General features: G+C 42.1%; 1 protein-coding gene across 1 annotated transcript in view; it reads left to right on the forward strand.

The window, feature by feature from the left end:
- SEL1L3 (SEL1L family member 3) overlaps positions 1–22998 on the forward strand; it is a 155599-nt gene that overhangs the window by 35487 nt on the left and 97114 nt on the right. Inside the window, exons 3-6 of the mRNA XM_082267841.1 lie at positions 10447–10576; positions 14993–15114; positions 20726–20841; positions 22216–22274. Coding sequence (XP_082123967.1) covers positions 10447–10576; positions 14993–15114; positions 20726–20841; positions 22216–22274 — 427 coding nt within the window. The remainder of the gene's footprint in view (positions 1–10446; positions 10577–14992; positions 15115–20725; positions 20842–22215; positions 22275–22998) is intronic.

The raw sequence follows: 22998 nt of genomic DNA on the forward strand, positions 1-22998 counted from the left end.
TCACGGGCAGAATCGCTGTGATTCTGCCCGCGATCGCTGCGCTCACATGTGAACGGTATGGGTGTCAATTTCTGGGCACTGATGAGGTGACTGTTGGGTGACAGGTGACATGGGGGGGGGGGGCTGAGGACTGTGTGGGGACCTTTATTGGTGTGATTTTACTGTGATTTTTACTTTTACAGGTGTAAAGAGCAGTAACTCACTATTTCTAGCTCTTCTCCCCTCACCCTGGAAACTGTATGAGGAGAGAAGAGCTAGTAACAGTGAGTTACTGCTCTTTGTTTACATTTTGTGATCGGCTGTGAATGGATTCATAGCCGATCACATAGTAAACAGTCACTGTCAGTGACTGTTTACTACTGCCGGTGACAGCTGTGTTCCTACGGAACACAGTGCCACCGACATGACCGCGCTGCGCGCTCCCGATCGCGCATGCGCGGTCTTCTGACGGCATCTACTGTTGTGATCGGCTATGTCATTGCAACATAGCCGATCACGTGGGAAACAGCCATGCCTATTGGCTGTTTCCCCCCTGCCGGTGACCGGCTGTGTCCCGGGGACACGCCGACACCGGCAGTGCACGGCGGCGCGCCCGCGATCCTGGGTCACGTCATATGACGTCCGCCCAGGATAATAGCCGCACCGTCCCGCCGTCATATGACGGCGGGCGGGCGGTAAGTGGTTAAGGCCGGGTTTACATATGAGAGAATTGGATGCGGCATTCACCGCATCCAATTCGCATGACATGCAAATTTGACCGGCTCTTAATAGAGTCGGTTCACACAAGTCTGGCATTTAAAAGGGTCCTGTGCATTTTTGGGTCCAGTTCAGGTGTAAATTAAGGCGAAAATTCAGACCTGAATTGCACCTTAACCAGTGAAAAGTAACACACCGGACCCAGGCTGAAAACCGCGGTCGCACATATTTGAACCCAGCTTTACTGACAATTGTGCAGTCACACAACGCTGTACCCAACTAAAATTAGTTTTTTCCCACAATTAGAGCGTTCTTTTGCTGGTATTTGATAACTACTGCATTTTTTATTTTTTGCGGTATAAACAAAAAAAACCCGAAAATTTTGAAAAAATAATATTTTTTACTTTCTGCTATAAAACATATCAAAAAAATTTCTTTTTAAATCAAATTGTAGGCCAACATGTGTTCTGCTACTTATTTTTGGTTAAAAAATCCCAATAAGAATATATTGATTGGTTTACACAAAGGTTATAATGTCTACAAACTATGGGATATATACTGGAATTTTTATTTATTTATAGGTTTTGTACTAGTGATCTGTGACTTATAGTGGGACTGCGATATTGCAATGGACATTCAGACACTGACACTTTTGACACTTTGTGGGAACCAGTGATGCAAACACTGTGATCAGTGCTAAAAATATTCACTGTCATTGTACTATTGACACTGACTGGGAAAGTGTTAAACAGCTAGGATGATCAAAGGGTTAAATGTGTGCCTAGCCAGTGTTAGTGTGTTCTATGTAGGGTGCTTTTACTAAGTAAAGTGATGGATTTTATTTCCCTACAAAGCAGGGAAAGAAAATGTATCACTTCCCCGCTGTCAGGACAGAGCTCTGCCTTGTTTACGTAGACAGAGCTTCATTCTGTATGTTGTGCGGGCAGACATCCATTGGCCGGCACCCACTGATCAGCTTCTGCTGAGACAAATCACAGCAGATATGGTGCCTCGGCGATGCGCGTGCACACCCCCTACCTGGAAGTGCAGAATCACACACACATATATATATATATATATATATATATATATACACACACACACACAGAATCTCACAAAATTAAGTACACCCCTCACATTTTTTTAAATATTTTAATTAGGGATGCACCGAAATGAAAATTTTGGGCCGAAACCGAAACCGAAAATGCAGGATGCCCTTGGCCGAAAACCGAAACCGAAACCGAAAATGACTTTTTCCCCCAAAAAAATTTAAAATGGATAGAACAGGGGCATACACCAAAAACAGGCAGGCGTACACCTGTCGCTGCCACCCTGTCACAGTATATGTACTGTGACGGGTTGGCAAGAGGTTAATTTAATTACCAATGGTATTTGTATTATGAAGCATGAGGGGTTAATGTATTGCCACTGCTGGTCACTCATCTATTAGTGACTGACCAGTGGCAGGTAATTAACCCCTTTGTGCTGCATTAGTGCAACCAGTATCAGTGTTAATTAACACTGGTTGCACTGATACTGGTTGCACTAATGCAGCACAAAGGGGTTAATTACCTGCCACTGGTCAGTCACTAATAGATGAGTGGCCAGCAGTGACAATACATTAACCCCTCATGCTTCATAATACAAATATCATTGGTAAGCTGCCTCAGCTCTCCCCCCCCCCCCCCCCACTGCCTCAGCTACCCCTCCTCGGGTGTACTTCATTCAAAAGTCCCGCCTCTGGCCGGGGACACCGCCTCTCAATGACGTCCCTACTACTCTGTGCATTAGTGAATGGACATACCAGGCGGGAGGGCGGGGCGAGCGGCCGCTATAGATATTACTATGTGATCCTTCCCTGTGCATCCCTGTCAGCCTGTCAGTGTCAACTATGTGTGAATGAGAACAGAACTGACCTAACACCGGGCGGGGGGGCGGGGCGAGCGGCCGCTATAGATATTACTATGTGATCCATCCCTGTGCATCCCTGTAAGCCTGTCAACTATGTGTGAATGAGAACAGAACAGAACTGACCTGACACCGGGCGGGGGGAGCGGCCGCTATTAGCTGTAACTATGTGAGCGCTTCACTTCCTTGTCAGCGGAGATACATGCCTGTCAGCGCAGTCTGCGCTGCGCCCTCCTCCTTCTCCACGGCGGCCATTATTTTCGGCAATGTTAACCCATTATCGGCCGAAATGAGATAGGCTCATTTTCGGCCGATAATTTCGGTGGCCGAAATTTCGGTGCATCCCTAATTTTAATATATCTTTTCATGTGACAACACTGAAGAAATTACACTTTGCTACAATGTAAAGTAGTGAGTGTACAGCTTGTATAACAGTGTAAATTTGCTGTCCTCTCAAGATAACTCCACACACAGCCATTAATGTCTAAACCGCTGGCAACAAAAGTGAGTACACCCCTAAGAGAAAATGTCCAAATTGGGCCCAATCAGCCATTTTCCCTCTCTCCCTTCCTCATTAGTGTTACAATGCCTCAGGTGTGAATGGGGAGCAGGTGTGTTAAATTTGGTGTTATCGCTCTCACTCTCTTAAACTGGTCACTGGCAGTTCACCTTGGCACCTCATGGCAAAGAACTCTCTGAGGATCTGAAAAAAAGAATTGTTTCTCTACATAAAGATGGCCTACACAATAAGAAGATTGTCAAGATCCTGAAAATGAGCTGCAGCACGGTGGCCAAGATTATACAGCAGTTTAACAGGACAGTTTCCACTCTGAACAGGTCTCACAATGGTCGACCAAATAAATTGAGTGGATGTGCTCAGCGTTGTATCCAAAGGTTGTCTTTGGGAAATAAACAAATAAGTGCTGCCAGCATTGCTGCAGAGGTTGAAGGGGTGGGGGGTCAGCCTGTCAGTGCTCAGACCACACGCCGCACACTGCATCAAATTGGTCTGCATCACTGTCATCCCAGAAGGAAGACTCTTCTAAAGATGATGCATAAGAAAGCCCGCAGTTTGCTGAAGACAAGCAGACTAAGGACATGGATTACTGGAACCATGTCCTGTGGTCTGATGAACATATTTGGTTCAGATGGTGTCAATCGTGTGTGGCGGCAACCAGGTGAGGAGTACAAAGACAAGTGTGTCTTGCCTACAGTCAAGCATGGTGGCGGGAGTGTCATGGTCTGGGGCTGCATGAGTGCTGCCGGCTCTGGGAATCTACAATTCATTGAGGGAACCATGAATGCCAACATGTACTGTGACATACTGAAGCAGAGCATGATCCACTCCCTTCAGAGACTGGGCCGCAGGGCAGTATTCCCACATGATAACGACCCAAAACACACCTCCAACTGCCTTGCTAAAGAAGCTGAGGGTAAAGGTGATGAACTGGCCAGCATGTCTCCAGACCTAAACCCTATTGAGCATCTGTGGGGCATCCTCAAACGGAAGGTGGAGAAGTGCAAGGTCTCCAACATCCACCAGCTCTGTGATGTCATCAGGGAGGAGTGGAAGAGGACTCCAGTGGCAACCTGTGAAGCTCTGGTGAACTCCATGCCCAAGAGGGTTAAGGCAGTGCTGGAAAATAATGGTGGCCACACAAAATAGTGACACTTTGGGCCCAATTTGGAAATTGTCACTTAAGGGTGTACTCACTTGTTTTGCCAGTGGTTTAGACATTAATGGCTGTGTGTTGAGTTATTTTGAGGGGACAGCAAATTTACAGTTATGCAAGCTGTACACTCACTACTTTACATTGTAGCAAAGTGTCATTTCTTCAGCGTGGTCTCATGAAAAGATAGAATGAAATATTTACAAAAAATGTGAGGGCTGTACTCACATTTGTAAGATACTGTACGTGATTCTGCACAGTGCAGCCGCCCTGTAAATTTAGTTTTTGGCTGGGCTGTAGGCAGCTCAGACTGATTGTACAGTATAGTTTATAAATGGCCTTTCCACTCAGCTCAGTTGGGTTGTGAGTTATGTTATATAGAATTATATAGAGTTATGTTATGTAGAGTTATGTTTTATAGAGTTATGTTCTATAGAGTTATGTTATGTAGAGTTATGTTATATAGAGTTATGTTATATAGAGTTACATTATGTAGAGTTACGTTATATAGAGTTATGTTATGTAGAGTTATGTTATGTAGAGTTATGTTATGTAGAGTTATGTTATATAGAGTTATGTTATGTAGAGTTATGTTATATAGAGTTATGTTATATAGAGTTATGTTATGTAGAGTTATGTTATATAGAGTTATGATATGTAGAGTTACGTTATGTAGAGTTACGTTATGTAGAGTTACGTTATGTAGAGTTACGTTATATAGAGTTACGTTATATAGAGTTATGTTATATAGAGTTATGTTATATAGCGTTATGTTATATAGCGTTATGTTATATAGAGTTATGTTATATAGAGTTATGTTATATAGCATTATGTTATATAGAGTTATGTTATATAGAGTTATGTTCTATAGAGTTATGTTCTATAGAGTTATATTATATAGCGTTATGTTATATAGAGTTATGTTATGTAGAGTTATGTTATGTAGAGTTATGTTATATAGAGCTACGTTATGTAGAGTTACGTTATGTAGAGTTACGTTATATAGAGTTATGTTATATAGAGTTATGTTATGTAGAGTTATGTTATATCAGGCCTCGACAAAACCCGGGCGCCAGGTCGCATTTGCGACTAGAATTAGCAATCTGGTGCCTGGGGTGCCCTGCAGAAGGTGTCCTGTCATTTTTGCACGGACTTCCGCGCACGGAGTGCACGGACTTCCGGGCCGTCCGAAAATTGAGGCCCCGGCTTTTCGGCCTACTTGAGATGAGAGGCTTCCAATGGGGAACTGGCGCCCTCTTGTGGTGGCCGGGAGTAATGACTGTTGTAATTACTGTTTCCACTGCCTGATTGTTCACAATGCATTACCATCTCCCTGTCCAGTTAGTTACCTTTGACAGGGAGTGTGGTTATTTATTATTAATTTAATTTATTTTTTAAATGTAAAAACTAAATAATATTTTTTTCTTTTTAATTATTAAAAAAAATAAAAAAAATATATATATTTTTTTCCAATTATTATTATTAAAAAAAAAAAAAAAAAAAAAAAAAAAAAATCTTTTTTTTTTTTTTTTTCCTCATCGCCATGCCACAGCCGAAGGCCCCTTTCACACGGGCTGTCTGATCAGGTCCGCCTGTCAGTTTTTCAGGCAGACCTGATCGGACCCTTCATTCTCCTCTATGGAGCAGTAATCTGCCGCCATCTGATCCTGTCCTCCAAAAGCAGACGGATGGTGGTTCTATTTTCTATCCATCCCGTGGATCGGATCAGATGGCATCAGATGGAAAGAGACAGACAGTCTGTTTTCATCCAATTGTGCTATAGAGGAGAGTGGGGTTCTAGTCGTATTTATGTGTAAATTTAGTATCCGTTTTATTAAATAAAGCTTGGTTGTTAGTTTAAAAAAAAAAAAAAAAACTGGCTCCTAACTTTTTTAGCTGGCTCCTAGATTTCAGGAAAATTTGTCAAGCCCTGTGTTATATAGAGTTATATTATGTAGAGTTATGTTATGTAGAGTTATGTTATATAGAGTTATGTTATATAGGGTTACGTTATGTAGAGTTATGTTATATAGAGTTATGTTATATAGAGTTATGTTATGTAGAGTTATGTTATGTAGAGTTATGTTATATAGAGTTATGTTATGTAGAGTTATGTTATGTAGAGTTATGTTATATAGAGTTATGTTATATAGAGTTATGTTATATAGAGTTATGTTATATAGAGTTATGTTATATAGAGTTATGTTATATAGAGTTATGTTATGTAGAGTTGAAATTACCTTTTTATGTCCTGCAGCAGTTCCTGTAATAAAGGTTGCAGATCATTACCCAACATGGACACAGGTTTTTAGATAAATCATTGTGTGAATGGTAGAGAGTTCACAGCAGCATCAGACTGCACAGCATGTGACCACAGGATTTTTTCTGATGCAAGTTATCATAATAATTAAAGATGAAATCCAGGAAAACAGATGAACTACATTACAGGATCTATTTTACCTGACTATCCAGTCCTGATATGTACACAGCACTGCCACACAGTACAACCCTCTCTGGTGGTGCAGGAACCCTTATTTCTCTCTACTGAAGTTGAAGGAGAAGTATGGCCAAAGCTTTTTTGGTCATAAGTCTCTTGTGATTCACTTACTTGTGCTCTCTTGTGACCCAGAATCAGTTGACAGCGAGCCAAACTGTTTGTTGTCACAGAGCTGCTCCAGGCTCTGGAAGGATCCCAGCCATATTGTAGGGATCCACCCAGATGCCTGATCAGCAGCTGGCTCAGCCTGTCAGTGTGGCTGAAAGCTGAAGCCAGGTGCACCCACCTCCTCACCAGCCCGACGCTCCAGTGAGCGCTGGAGGGGCCGAGCAGAGAGCCGGTGACTGACAGTAACTGATTTCTGCTGCGAGCTGATTGAGGATTAGGCAATCAGCAGTCTTGCGATAACCCAGCTCTTGGGTTTAGCGCCAGCGGGGGGACACCTGCAGCATCGCACTGATATTGCAGCATAGGGGGGACTATGTATGTTTGTTTTTTTAACAACCCTAAACTTACTGAAGTATAATGATTGCATAGCCACATTATTTGTGTCCTTTACATCTGCCTGGAGTTCAGCTTTATATTTTTTTGAAAAATGAATTGAAGTAAACTGTGAAGAGTGCAAAAATGTGACAAAAGTGCAACCATACATCCAAAATATATCTAAGTAAACCGCTTTTTTCCTTTTTTTTTTTAACCACTTAAGCCCCGGAGGATTTGGCTGCTAAACGACCAGGGGTTATTTTGCGATTCGGCACTGCGTGACTTTAACGGACAATTGCGCGGTCGTGCGACGCTGTACCTAAACGAATTTGGCGTCCTTTTTTTCCCACAAATAGAGCTTTCTTTTGGCGGTATTTGATCACCTGTGCGATTTTTTGATCACGCGCTATAAACAAAAAAAGAGCGTCAATTTTGCAAAAATAGCAATATTTTTCCCTTTTTTTTATATGAAATTCCCCCCAAAAAAAATGTAAAAATCAAAATTTTTAACATTTTCGGCCAATTTGTTTTATGCTACCTATGTTTGGTAAAAAAAATCGCAAAAAGCGTATTTTGATTGGTTTCCGCAAAAGTTATTGCGTTTACTGACTAAGGGAAAGATTTTTGTCATTTTTGTTGTTTTTTTTTTTAACGCGTAATGGCGGCGATCTGCGATTTTTTTTGCGGTACTGCGACATTGCGGCGGACAGATCGGACCCTTGACTGACATTTTTGACACTTTTGGGGTTACCAGTGACATTTCTACAGTAATCAGTGCTATATATATGCACTGTTACTGTAAAAATACACTGGTAGTGAAGGGGTTAACTTTATTTGAGAGGGAGGGGCTGTGGGTGTCCCTAGGGGCGTGATTCTAACTGTGATTGGCTGTGGCTTCAGCTGTATGCAGAGTGATCAACGGATCTACATAGTAGATCCATATGATCAGCTCTCATACAGAGGGGAGAATGACAGGCAGCTTGTTTACACAAGCTGCCTGACTTTCTCCCTCTCCCCCGCCGATCGCAGAGTGGCCGGCGGACATCGGGTCCGCCGGTCACACGCGCGGGGGGGTCCGTGACCACGCGGGAGCGCGCCTCCGGCGGCGCGCGCTCGCTCCCTAGACCCTCACAAGCTAGTGACGTAGCCCTACGTCACTTTGCCTGTGAGGGGCTGACCGCCGACGTAGATCGGCGTGCGGCGGTCGGCAAGTGGTTAAAGTGTTTTTTTAAGCGTTTTTTTATTGTCACATGCAAAAAAGTATACAATAAATACATGAAAGTTGACATAGTTATACATACGCTTCAAGTATACCAGAACATATTACTCTGGAAGCATAAATAGGAGCAAGACTCCTAAACCATATACATTTCTCATATTTCCTTGTTCGCATATAACCGTAAATATACATATATGTATAAAATAACTAAACAAACCCGAAAAGCTTACCAGAGTGAATTCCCCCCAACCCCTCATTGAGTTCAATATTCAGTAATACTTTATAGCAAACCAATGCTGAAGGAAAAAGATCACGGGAACCCCACAAAGCATCCCATTTGGGTTGATTTACGAAAGGCAAATCCACTGTGCGCAAGTGCGCTTGGAAGTGCGTTTGGAAGTGCAGCCGCTGTCGATCTAAGGGGAAGATTTGAAATGAGGGGAAGCTCTGCTGATTTCTATCATCCAATCATGTGCAAGCAAAACTGCTGTTTTTTATTTTCCTTGTATGTCCCCCTCTGGTCTACAGCGAATGCACTTCCAGCACTTGTAGTGCCCAGTGGATTTGCCTCTAGTAAATAAACCCCTTTGTCTCAACTGTTCCCATGTGTCTCAGATATTAGAATCCACTCATGCTCTAGTTATGGGTTTTTAGCCACTGTGGCAGAAGAATCCACCTATCTATACCATATTTTTCTAAAAGCTCATATGTCATCTTATACATTGCGATATCAGAGTTAACTCGTTTTTTTTCAAGCTATTAATTCAAGAGTAATAGTATGTATCCAATTGATGGCTATTTGTTTTCTGAGCATAGGAGCCTCAAGAAAAGCTTAGTTGCCGTATCCATCGTTTCATCTGCCAGAACCACCAAAAGACAGCATATATTTGGCAAATCAAAGGTATCGAAGTGAAATTCGGTAACTTTTGACCATAAAGGTCTAATCCTGGGACACTCCCACACCATGGGTATAAATGATCCCCTGCCAGTTTGACATTTATGACACCTATCTCTGTATCCCTTTTCCCCATTTTAAAGAGAAGCTGTGGTGTGTAATACATTCGATGTAAATACCTTATCTGTATCATTTTTTCCCTGGATGGAATAACAGTGCCTACATGACTCTCAAGGACCTCAGCCCACATTTCCTCCGTCAGATCAGGCACTACATCCAGCCACCGTTCTCATGCTTTATGACATTGCCTATTCTCAACAAAGGCTAGTGCCGAGTAATAGTTAGAAACCAGCTTGGTATGCTCTGCCCGTTACAAAAGTGCTTCCACTTTAGAATTAACAAGGGACACGGTACCTGAACCATATTGGGACAATGCAGCATGTTTAAGTTGCACATTCTGGAAGTGCCAGGAGCCAGGTACACCCCATTCCGCCTGCAGTTGGGAGAAGGATTTAGGCAAACCGCTTTTTGCATTGCAGATGTGTTAGGGTCCTTTCACACTGGTCATGTCCCTGGTTGGTCCTTGAACAGATCCCCTGCGGAATCAGAGCACAACCGGACAGTTGTCAAAGTTGTGTCACCTGTGCCCATTCAGTTTTTTCTTTGCACTTTGACAGAGGATCTATCTGGACCCATCAACATTGGTTTACGCCAGGCTACCTCCGATCCTTCACGTTTAGGCCTACTCTAGAAAAACAGAAAAAAATAAAAAAAATTCCAGTCACCATTTTCTTGTCCATTGATTGTGAAGACAGTGTCACTATGCTCTTTTTTTGTTACATTATAACATGTTTTTTTTATATTGTCATTTTAAAAATTGAATAAAAAGATTGAAACCAAAAAAAACCATTTCCAGGTCTGGATGGACTTGGAGGTAAGTAGATGTAAATGTACGCCTGATTGGAAAGAACCTTTACTGCGTTTTGTACCTTGCACAGAGTTGTCCTTTAATGTTTAACTGCAGAAATTATATGTTGTGTTCACTGCAGGAATAACAACTCTTCCCTTTTCTCTCTAGATGTGTCAACCCTGCTTTCTTCTCCACTTGCTTCGAGCAATGAATACAGCGGCCTTATCAAGAAATTTGAGCCATTTAATAACCTAGATCTGGAGAAGAGAAGATGCCAGCTTGTTAAACATTACCCAATGTGAGATACCATCACTCTGAATACTCTTTTTTCTATTGTTTCTGTGCTTGCTTTACAATAATTATGATGGCCGTGTATACATCATCAGCAGATAGGAAATGATCTGAATCTCCTTATTCTTCCACATAAAACATGCATTAGGGTAGATTTACTAACAGCAAACAGACTGTGCACTTTGGAAGTGCAGTTGCACTCTGTACATGCAGTTTCTCCAGAGCTGAAGAAAAGCTGTGCTACCTTCTATCATCCAATCATGTTGTTTTCTTTATTTTCCTTTTTAATGTGATTAGGCATTCTTTGTAAAATGAAGCTTTACCTCATTTACTAAGCTCTGCAGTAACTGCACTTGCAAAGTGCATGGTCTGTTTTTAGTGAATCAACTCCAATGATAGCATAAGAAAAAATAAAACTACAGGGCTAATCAGTATTCATTTGTATGGGATTATTGTATGACTACTCTTATCCCCCCCCCCCCCCCCAGGTACCAAAACATATTCAAGCTATAGTCATACATATAATGGTAGTGGGCTGAAAGTGCACTGTCTCAGGTTTAATTTAAGGGTATGTAAATCCAAATCAGAGGAAGGATTTAGGAATTACAGCTCTAAGAATAGCCACACCCCCCCTCCTCTTTTCACGAGACCAAAAGTAATTGGACAATTGAATCAAAAGCTGTTTTATGGCCAGGTGTGGGCTACTCCTTCCTTATTTCTTCATCAATCAAGCAGGTAAAAGGTCTGGAGTTGATTCTAATGCCTCGTACACACGATTATCGGCCGACCGATCGTCCGACTTTTGTCCAGAGTGGTGTTTTGTTGGTTGGAATGTGCTCACGAATTTTCTCGGCCAACAAAAATCTACTTCAGAAGTGATGTCATGTGCTGGTTTACTTTCCGTGTGTTTTTTCTTCTCTGAGCATGCCCAGTCTTGCTCATCAGATTTTTGTCTGCCGAAATCTGTACTGACTGACGGAAAATCGGCCAACAAAAATTTTATAGCCTGCACACCAGATTTTTTTCGGCCGAAAAGTCGGAGTCGGTTGTCGGAAGCATCATACTAACAAGCCGAAAATCGGCCGATCAGACGTTGGCCGAAAATTCCCGGCCAATAACGATGCGTGTGTACGGGGCTTAAGTGTGGTTTTTGCATTTGGAATCTATTGCTGTGAACCTACATAATGCGTTCAAAGGAAAGAACGCACTGGTGAGCTCAGGAACATAAAAAGGCCTGGACGTCCACGGAAGACAACAATGGTGAATGATCGCAGGATTCTCTCTATGGTAAAGAAATACCCATTCACAACATCCAGACAAGTGTAGGACACTCTCCAGGAGGTGGGCGTATCATTGTCAAAGTCTACAATCAAGAGAAGACCTCACAAGAGCAAATACAGAGGGTTCACCACAAGGTGCAAACCATTCATAAGCCTGAAGAATAAAAAAGGCAGATTAGACTTTGCCAAAAGGCAAAACTAAAGGCAGAAAGACCCACAAACAAAGAACAACTGAAGACAGCTGTAGTTAGAGCCTGGCAAAGCATTAGAAAGGAGGAAACCGGTTTTTGGTAATGCCCATGGGTTACAGACTTCAGGCAGTCATTGCCAGTTAATGATTCTCAACAAAATATTAAAAATTAACATTTTATTTATGATTATATTCATTTGTCCAATTACATTTGAGCCACTGAAAATGGGGGACTGCGTATAAAAATGGTTGCAGTTCCTAAAATGTGTACTTGATATTAAGTTCAACCCTTTGATTTGAAGCTAAAAATGTCTGCACTTCAAAATTAATTTGGATTGTTTTGTTTTAGATTTATTCGGGTGGCATACAGAGCCAAAAGTATGATAATTGTGCCTGTGTCCAAATATATATGGACATAACTGTAGGTGCACATTAGAGTTGATTCTGCCCATACATATGCAGATAATTCCCTGTAAATGGCAGGTCCTAGGATGTCTATTAGCTTTTTGTCCTGAGTTCCAAAATGTTTAAATGGGGCACACCTAAATTGTAAGGAATGTAACAATTGTTATGGTTCAAAGTGGAAGAAAAGCCAACTAAACTTATTGCTAAAATCGTTCCCTCCCCTTCTCCTACCTATCCTGCCTACCCTGTATAAAAAAGATCTGTATACTTACCATTCTTAATCCGGTCTGGTCATGTGATCCTGCAGCTCCAACTTCCCTGCGTCAGTGAGCAGCTGCTGCAGGGAGAGGTGGGAGCAGCAACAATGGCTGGGCTATGAGAGCCTATGAGTGTCACGGATCCAAGAATTTCCAGCTGTTGCCGAGCGCTCCCTAACACAGAGCTGCAGAATCATGTGACCAGGCTGGAGCGGATTCAAATTAGGTAAGTACACAGATCTTTTTTATACAGGTTAGGCAGGATTGAAATGGGGGGATGGGCATTTTTAAGGTGCATCAAAACAAAAGGTGTGCAAAGTCTTAAGCCGGCCATAGATAGTGCGACCACAGGTTGCAGAAAAGAAAATCACACAATTTCCCCATCAACATAGTCCGTGTTGATGGAGGAATCCCTCCTGCTGAGCTATTGTGTTCTCAGCTGGCAATAATCGCATGAAAATTCTGACAGGCTGGTTGTTCCTTCCCAAGTTGATCGATCGACCGACTTGGGTACAATCAGCCTGCCCAAACATGGTTTGATCCTTGCTGAACCAGCTAAGATTTAAACCATCTATGGCTGGCTTTACAGTACTTTTTCTTTAGAAAACAGCCACAGCCTGAGTAGAATAGCCAGTATCCTGCCAGCATGCTGTATAAAAGGACCCTTGCTTTCTTTGAGGATGCTGTAGTCAGAACTATAGAAGTCAGAGATATGACTCAATTAGAAGGTAGCCTAAGCTTTGCTCAATGGAGAACTATTTGGGTACATGTGTAGCAGGACTCCCTTGGGAGCTGCTGGTTACGGGTTCCCCTGGATTACCATTAGCAACAGCACAACAGTTCAGCATTTTCCCAAGTGTTTTAGCTCAGTCAGGAAACAGTCTAGTAGCTTTGGTTTTTGTGTTTTTTTATTGAGAACTTGGGTAGGAGAAGAGAATGAGTGGGATACTCCAACTTGTATAACTATGCACAATCTGCTGGGACGACTGAATATTGCTGAATATTGAGTGCGGCAAGGCTGCTGATTCACCTTGTCAATAGCAGTGAAGAAGTAGTTAATGAACTATTTAGATAAACTGTACTGTACTGCATAACACTCTTCAGGGCCCTTCCTGGCACCCCCTTTGTTCCTATTCTTCAGGGTTATCTACACGACACCCCCTTTACTGTAATACTCTCTGTGTGAGCTAGCTCCTTGATCCCCTGACTTCACTGGAGTGGTCCCCCTTCCTGGACAGACCCTTAGGCAAATCTCCTGGTACTCACGGACACTGTTTTTCCATGCCAGCAGCTCCACTGTCAGTTACTCTGGATCGTCTGAAGCTCCGCTCCACACCCGGTTCACTGCCTAAGACTGCCGACTGCCTAAGACCACCTTCCTAACACACAGCAGGAGGAGAGACAGCCATCCACCTCCTCCTGGGATTCTGCTTCCGGCCAAAGACGCCCTGTCATATGTTCCCTCAGTATTTATGATCAATCCCAGGATGCATTGCAAGAATGCCCTCCCACTGGCACTGCCATAAAACCTGATGTGTCACTGGCTGGGTTTCATCCACTGTCCAACAAGCTCCCTCATTGGATACAGTGGAGAAACTCCCTCAGACCCATTGAATCACACCTGGAAACATGTGCCAGGCAAACTAATAGATCAGGCTCCCCTGATAAGCAGAAGGAGCAATATATGCTTTACCTAGCACTTACCTAGGAGGGTGTTACATGTGCATGGCTGTATGAAAACTAGTGCAGCTAGTACACAGAATCCTGCTGGCAGAACCTGGCAGCAAAATCCTGCATAAAAAGTGCTGTTGTATGAAAAGTTTACATGCGTACAATGTTACAGTGTAAAGAGCCTTCTGTTGCAAGAACGCAAGCCGCTTCTGCTGCCAGAATGCAGGTGATTTCAGACATTTCCATGCATCGTAAAATATAGTCCTTGCAGATTTTAATCTATTTTATTTTATTTTTTTGTAAGGATCATATGAAGTACAAGTTTAGTGGTCTTTATGCAGCTGTGTGTAAAAGCCAATAGAAAACTATACAGCTGCATTCAGGGCTGAACAGATATGCTGAACTGATAAAAAAAATTGTCTTTTTGTGCCTGCACGCATGAGCTCAGCGGGGGGCATGGCTCTGCAGAGAGACCGCTGTTTCCAGACCACTGTTTTTTTTTCTCTCCAGTGTGCTGACAGGGGACAGGCTTTTCTTTTATGGCTGTGGTTGCTTTCTAAAATAAACTGACTTTCAGCACCTTTTTTTGATTATCCATACGGTATTTGTTTGTTTTTCAGGTTTACATTTTCCATCTGGATGTATTTGTTGGACTATTGTAAAAGTAAAGAATGTGGGATTATCCACCATGTAGATAGTAATAGGATGTATACAACACCACTACTTTTCCTGACGCCTACCGGTAAGTAACCTACACTTAGCATTAATATTAAAAATGAATGCTGTAAATTGGGTTAGATTAGGTTGTCATTTCTAAACCTTTTAAATAGTTTATTAGAGTAAAAATTGGTATACCTTTGTCTGCATACATAAGGAGCAGCCATCACTGTTAAATCACCAAGTGCCTGTGGCTAGATTGAGGCACTCCGGGAAGTGGAAATATCGCTCAAAGCAGCCAGTCGGATTATAGCTGTCATATTTTTTTTTTTTTTTTAGTGCAGATTAAAATTGAAATCATCTAATGGGTTGCTGCATTCATCATGTCATAATTTCCCTTTTCTTAGATTAAAATTGAAATCATCTAATGGGTTGCTGCATATATCATGTCATCATTTCCCTTTTCTTGTGCCTGTTGGGTCACTAGAGATTAGTGTGTTTGATACTCAGCGATGGCTCAATTTTTAGGAAGTTAGATTCAGCAACAAATTAAAAATATCATTGGTACCCCAGCTATAGAATAGTGATATGTGAAACTATGCTACATATCACTTTTTAAAGTAAGAGAGCCTTCTAGGTGTCAGAACTAGTGATGAACTAAAGGCTTGAGCTGAACCAACAGGAAACTGCCATGTGACTGCAAGCTAACGGCCAAATCATGGTCAGTGACATTGTCCAATGGCCATGTGGTTATGAGGGTATCGATGTCCCCAGCATCCCTATTCCTTTGTTACATGAGTCCACGGAGCGGAGAATTCCCCGGATGCAGCTGATTTGGACCGCGGCCTGCTATCATATGACCGCTTCCCAAGGGCTCGGCATTAACCTTAGCTCATCATTAATTGGTTGCTATTGGTTACTACACATTGTATTTAAAATGTCAGTCTTTTTATTAAATTTAAGCCAAGAGTCTCCCTGCAGGAGTGAAATTACAGACTGTTCGGTACTAGAACTGCAGGATTAATCGTTAAAAAAATCGTGATTCAACCCCCCTTTGCGATCTTAATCCAGCATTTCCACAATTCATGTAACAAGTGCAAAGCAGGTTTCTGCTCACAGTTGTCAAAAAAAAAAAACAGCCAGCAGAGTTTATCAAAACATTGCTCAGTGCGATAAAAAGAAACATTGTATCATTTGGTTCTTTTAGAGATCAAAGGGATGAACTTCGGTCTGCAAATGATGTCAGTTTAACCACCTAAGGACTAAGCCTTTTTCTGATACTTGTTGCTTACAAGTTAAAATCAGTATTTTTTGCTAGAAAATTACTTAGAACCCCCAAACATTATATATATTCTTTTTAGCAGAGACCCTAGAGAATAAAATGGCTGTTGTTGCAATATTTTATGTCATACTGTATTTGCGCAGTGGTCTTTCAAATGCAATTATTTGGGAAAAAATACACTTCAGTGAATTAAAAAAATAAACAGTAAAGTTAGCCCAATTTTGTCTAATATGAAAGATGATGTTGTGCCGAGAATTGTGACCTTTTTTCTAAGCAAAAAAATAATTGTGATTCTCATTTTATCCAGAATCATGCAGCTCTATTAGGTTCCATTGAAACTTGAGCAAAACATTAGGGTTGATTTACTAAAACTGGAGAATGCAAAATCTGGTGCAGCTGTGCATGGTAGCCAATCGCCTACCTTCAGCTTGTTCAGTTAAAGTGTTTGTTACCCCAGCACTTCATATTCCTAATATGTGCCTACTATACCATGTACTTGTATGAGAAAGTCTCCTGTACTCTTTGTATTGCTTCCTTTATGTGAAATCCCTAGTATTCCTGCCAGTCCCTCAGCTTTCCTAATAAAAACTGACCACAATAAGCAGAAGAGCAGACTTTGGTCAGTTCTCTAGCTATGCAGGGAACTCAGTGTGCTCTCCTCCAATGATCAGACTTGTCCTGACACGCCCCCGCTACACAGCCATTCACTGGGGAGCTCACTGTGCTGCTGCTGCATCTCCTCATCCCAGCTCTTGTGTAGCTCTTGAGAACAGAGGGAACGAGGGAATGATCACTTATAAAAAAGGGAAAAAAGGTATTTGTAATGTATTTTTTTTTTTTAATATATATATCTATACAAAAATGTTTTGCGTTTCATTTCTAGTTTAACCACTTTACCACTAGAGCATTTTGCTGTCTTACGTCTGGGCCACCTTTTGCGATTCGGCGCTGTGCGAATTTAACTGACAATTGCGTGGTCGTGCGACGCCGTACCCAAACGAAATTTACGTCCTTTTTTTTGCACAAACGGAGCTTTCTTTTGGTGGTATTTGATCACCCGTGCGATTTTTACTTTTTGCGCTGTAAACAAAAAAAGAGCGTTTATTTTGAAAAAATAACAATATTTTTAACATTCCCCCCCAAAAAAAAGTAAAAACCAATTTTTTTTTAAATTTTTGGCCAATTTGTTTTCTGCTACCCATGTTTGGTAAAAAAAATCACAATAAGCGTATTTTGATTGGTTTGCGCAAAAGTTATTGCGTTTACTAACTAAGGGAAAGATTATTGTCATTTTTGGTGTTTTTTTTTTAACGAATAATGGCGGCGATCTGCGATTTTTTTTTTTTTGCGGGACTGCGACATTGCGGCGGACAGATCGGACCCTTGACTGACATTTTTGACACTTTTGGGGGTACCAGTGACATTACTGCAGTAATCAGTGCTATATATATGCACTGTTACTGTAAAAATGACACTGGCTGGGAAGGGGTTAATTTTATTGGAGAGGGAGGGGTTAATGTATGCCTGTTGCTTACTAACGTGTGTGGGGGGAGGTGACTGAGTGACACAAGGACAGATCGGATGTTCAGCAATGCTGAACCCTGCAATCTGACCCTGCCTGTCACTTAGGAGATCCGCCCGCTTGTGTTTACACAAGCAGGCGGACCTCCACACTAGATCCCCGACGATCAGGGAAGAGCGGCGGCGATCGCCGCTGCTCCTCCCCTGGCCCGACTCCCGCTGTGACTGAATACAGCGGGAGCGAGCCTCCGGCGGCGCGCGCACGCCGCCGAGAAAGGGGAGTGTCTGATGACGTAGTACTACGTCGTCAGACGATAACGAACCACTCTGCCGCAGTAATATTACTGCAGGCAGATGTAAAGTGGGTAAACTGAATAGGTTGTTTTAAAAGGTGATCGTTTGCAATCACTTTAAAGTGGGAGTAAACTCCCATGCATGAACTTTACTTATAGATACTGTAAACCTCTCCTAAACTTGCACAGTTTAAGAGATATTTACTGTAGATGTAGCCGGTGATGTCACCAACGCCTGCTCTCTGAAGGAACAGCATACCCGTGCCGTTCCTGTAGGCTACATGTACACGGGACGTTTTCAAACATCTATTGAACGCTCGAATTTTACAGCTATGTAAAGGACGTTTAAAATGTCCGTTGTGTGGCGTTTGCAGCTGCGTTTAGCGGCATTTAGCGGGCGTTTGCGCTCAGATCTGTTTTTAGAGGTCAAAAAATCATTCCCCGTTAAACAGTAAAAACGCAACCGCTAAACGCGGGTGACCGCGTTCGGTCGCATTTTGCATTTGAAACGCCCGTAAACACACGTTCTGAACATCCTGAACGCAAATAATTGCTTTCCAAAAAACGACACTGAACTCAACTGCCTGTAACAGACTGTAAACGACCCTGTGTACATGGACAGATAAGATAACATAGAGGAGGGTTCAGGGGCTTCTGAAAAAAACGCCCAACTGCTCCTAAACGTCCGTTTACAAGTTGCAGTGTACAAGAGGCCTTAGAATCCTGTGCTGTAAATGGTGGCTCCTGCATGCATGCACGGGAGTGACGTTATCGCAGCTCCGTCCAGGGTTTGGGAACCCAGAAGGAAGACTGGGTAAAGATGGAAGCACCTTCAGCGGTGACAGGTGAACCGCTGAAGGGCTTCGTTCTAAGGTAAGTTTCACATAATGTGCTAGTATGCATACTAGCACATTATGACATTGCCTTGCAGTTTAAAAAAAACTGCGATTTACTAACGCTTTAAGCTTTGACAAAAAACCTGGAAGCTGATTGGTTTGTTTGCAGATCTGCACCAGATGTTTCACTCTCTAGTTTTAGTAAATCAACCCCATTGTGTTTATATAGACTGAAAAAAGAGACAAGCAATCTCAACATATCAAGTATGGTTACCATAAAAAAATGTCAGCCATAAAAATAGTGCAAGATAGAATCAACATGACATATGTTATTGCTGCATATATAAGAATAACGAGAAAAGATTAGAAAACTCAAAGAAATAAGATAAGTTCAGTAATAGCGGAGTAGTAGTAAGTAGAGGGGTTACCAATTAGTAGAAAAGAGGATGCTCCATAGTCTTGCTTGTCCACTGATAAATATTGAATCCAAGGGTCCCACGTTTCGTTGGACTTGGTTTGGTTATTTTGAAGAGGACACATGAGTTTTTTGTTATTCGTTTTTTTTTTTTTTTTTTTCACAATATTAAACTTTATTTAGAAAATTAGAAAGGCATACATAGTGCAACAATGTTATTCGTAATCCAATTCAGTTTCAGTCGTTTTACAAATTGCACCATTGTCTGGCTCCATCATCTCCCAATTGCAATTCAAGCTGCTAAAATCAGATAAGAGACCAGTCTTTTGGGTTTTTGTTTATCCAACTTCTGCAATTTCAGGTGATCTGGAGATGTAAATTCCTGTCACTGAGCAAACTGGATTGAATAATCGAATCCAGAATCCAGCCTGAGACTCTACTGTGTATTTCAGGTGTGAAGACTCACCAGGGGGTCATCCTGAGGAGGGTTCCACATTGCATATTAAAGCTATGCTCTAGGAAAACAGAAAAAGTCCTCCCTTGCAGTGGGGTTGCTTCTTCACTGTAAAGGTTAAGCAATTATTTTGTCTAGTGGATGGTAAGAGAGCTTTTACTTACCTGATTTCCTGTTCCCCAGGCAAATGGCGTTCCCCTCTGCTCCGGCAGTGAACTGTCCCCCAGCGTCCTCATGTTCAATGCAGGGCTATGGACTTTGCATTGGTTTTGATGATGCCAGAGAACCTTAGACCACCAGTGTGCAGGAGAGAAGAGTCTGCCAGGACTGGTCTAGCCTCATGGTCCCCAACGAGCACACTGAAGCAAAGTGTACCACACCACTACTTCCAAGTGGTCCTTGGCATGGTACACTTAACCATTTCCAGACACATTTCAAAGCACTCACCCTACACAAATGAACAGGACCAAGGGGGTGAATGGTGTCCTGGCACCCATAAATGTAAGATCCCTATCTATGCATGGGCCAATATGGACAGGAGCCAAATAACTTACCACTATGTCTTTGGCGTGTGGGAGAAAACCCACACAGGTCCAGGGAGAACATGCAAACTCCATACAAGTAGTGTCTTGGCTGGGATTTCAATTGATGACCACAGTGCTACAAGGCAAGAATACTAACCACTAAACCACTGTGCTTTATTACACCTGTGCTCTTACCTGGCAGTGCCAAAATGATGAGCTGTAGTAGTCCGGATCTCAGAAACACAACAGATGAGTATTAGCTAGTTAACATGTAATTCCTCTTTGGAAAAACAAAATGAAACTCAAGCTAATTGGACAACAGACAACAAATACTACTATGTCATTTTATACATGCATTATTCTTTTAACAGGTCATATCCATGCTCAGATGCAGCTAACGAAGGGAATTGATTTTGCGATACTCTCCCATTTTATTCTCCCATTGCATCAATGGGTGCGTCTTGATGTCACAGTACATGGCAGAATGGTAAGACTGCACTGATATTCCTTTTCTGCTGCAGAGGGAACCTATAAAGTTGCATTAATGTTTTAATTTGGGTTGTCGTTATAATCTGTTACTCATTAAATCTGATGTGCCCCCCCCCCCCCCCAAGCTAGACATAAAAATATTGCTATGAATGACATACAGTGCACATACAATAAGATACAGAAAAGCGCCTTGGAACTGGAGCTGATAGGAGGTGGGTACAGAGCAAAAGCTACTGCACGGCGGTTTTCCAAACTGTTATGAGAACTAAAGCCAATAACATGACAGCCAGGGCACAAGCATTCTCAAAAGGAGAACCCAGCCCTGGCAGCTTCCAATATTTTCTCATTTTCTTTAAGTAAGGCCACATTGTTACTGGAATTTTTTATCAGCCTATGTGTTATATGCTTAACATGTGTCATATGCCTAACCTAGCTCACTCATTCCTCAGTCGCCTTTCATTGCCTCAGTGGACCCCGCCCTGATAAATGTATTTTACAGCAGTTAAAGAGACCGTGTCACGTAATAAAGCTCTTCAGCAAAGCACCTACCTGTAAATGAAAGACTAAATTAGTACCTCTCTGGTTGCCCGTGCCACCCAGCACACTGCTCCATTGCAGACAACTGGCTCCCTGAAGTCCATAGGAAAACCGACACTTCCAGGAGTGTCAATATCTAGGGTTCTATGCAGCTCTCACTAGTTCTACTTCCTTGCCATTACTTTCTTTTGGGCTAATGTGGAGGTCAGTGGGAGGAACCAGTTAGAGCTGTGTGGGACAAAGGAGATCGACACTCCAAGAAGGGTCAGTTTTACAGTAGACTTCAGGACTACACCATACTCCCCCGGACCACACCAGCCCGCACACCATAAAAAAGTGTCCCATCATTGGTGTTAGTGGAAAGAACGGTGCCTCATCATTGGTATCAGAGGGTGGAATAGTGCCACATCAATGATGTGAGTGGGAAGAATAGTCAGTGGGAAGAATAGTGCCCCACCGCTATCTATTTATACCACGCTAATATGGAACTCTTACTTCACCCTGACTTTACTGGTTGCCTGCATGCTACATGTCAGTGCCCTGACCTGTGAAGTCAATTAATATAATGAAGCCAAGTCAACCAGGCCACTATAATTTCCAGCAGGAGGTTACAAATGGCAACCTTCATATCTGTCTTAGTACAGCTTTCAGTACAACAAAGTGACTATATATATATATATATATATATATATATATATATATAGCGTAGAATGTTATTCTGTGAACGGCAGAAGAACCACTTGAAAGAAATGTCTGGTTCTTCCATTTAACAATATATACTTAGTTCTATAACCTACAACCCATATTTAAATTGCATTCTTTTTTTGTGTTTTAGATAATATTACGTACTTTTCTGGGGCAAGATTTAGAAAGCTATGAATCTCAGACTTATAGGTAAGTGAATAACAGAAAAAAAGTTAAACCATATACAGTATATTCAAAACATTTTAATTTTGAGTTTTGAATGGAGTCGAAAAGGATTTGAAACCTGTAATGTTTATCAGAGGCGTAACTAGAACCTTCAGGGCCCCGTTGCAAGAAACCATAAGGGCCCCCCAGGCCCCTGGCTGGGGCCCTTCCCTTCAAGCCTGGGGCTCTTCCCACTGATCCTGGGGCACTTTACTCTCATTGCAGGGCCCTTTATTACGGTCCTGCAGCGGGACCCTTTCACAGGTTCTGCAGTGGGCCCCCTTCCTGCCATCTTGGGGCCTCCCCACGGTGGTGGAATGCCAGGGCCCGGTCGCAAGTGTGACCTTTGCGATCCTGGAAGTTCACCCACTGGTGTCAGTAGTTTTTATTTTTGGTATTTTAATTGTATTATTTTTTATCATTATATTTTATTTTTTAATACAGGGGAGCCGCACAGGACCCCTGGAGCATGGGGCCCAATTGCAATTGCAACCCTTGTAGTTACCCCCCTGATGTTTATTATGGTACCACATGCAGCAATCATTCTCAATCTCCACACATGCAAAATAATACTACATCAGAACCTTTTATTGGCAAAACCTTGGCCGCGGCCTTTATTAATTGGTTTCAGTGTACACTTTTATTAAAACTTTAACTTCATACGAACAACGATATCACTTATAACTTTAACTTCAATACCATTTTTCAA

The sequence above is a fragment of the Pelophylax lessonae genome (genome assembly GCF_965119305.1).
Source record: "Pelophylax lessonae genome assembly, chromosome: 1".
NCBI classification, from domain to species: Eukaryota; Metazoa; Chordata; class Amphibia; order Anura; family Ranidae; genus Pelophylax; species Pelophylax lessonae.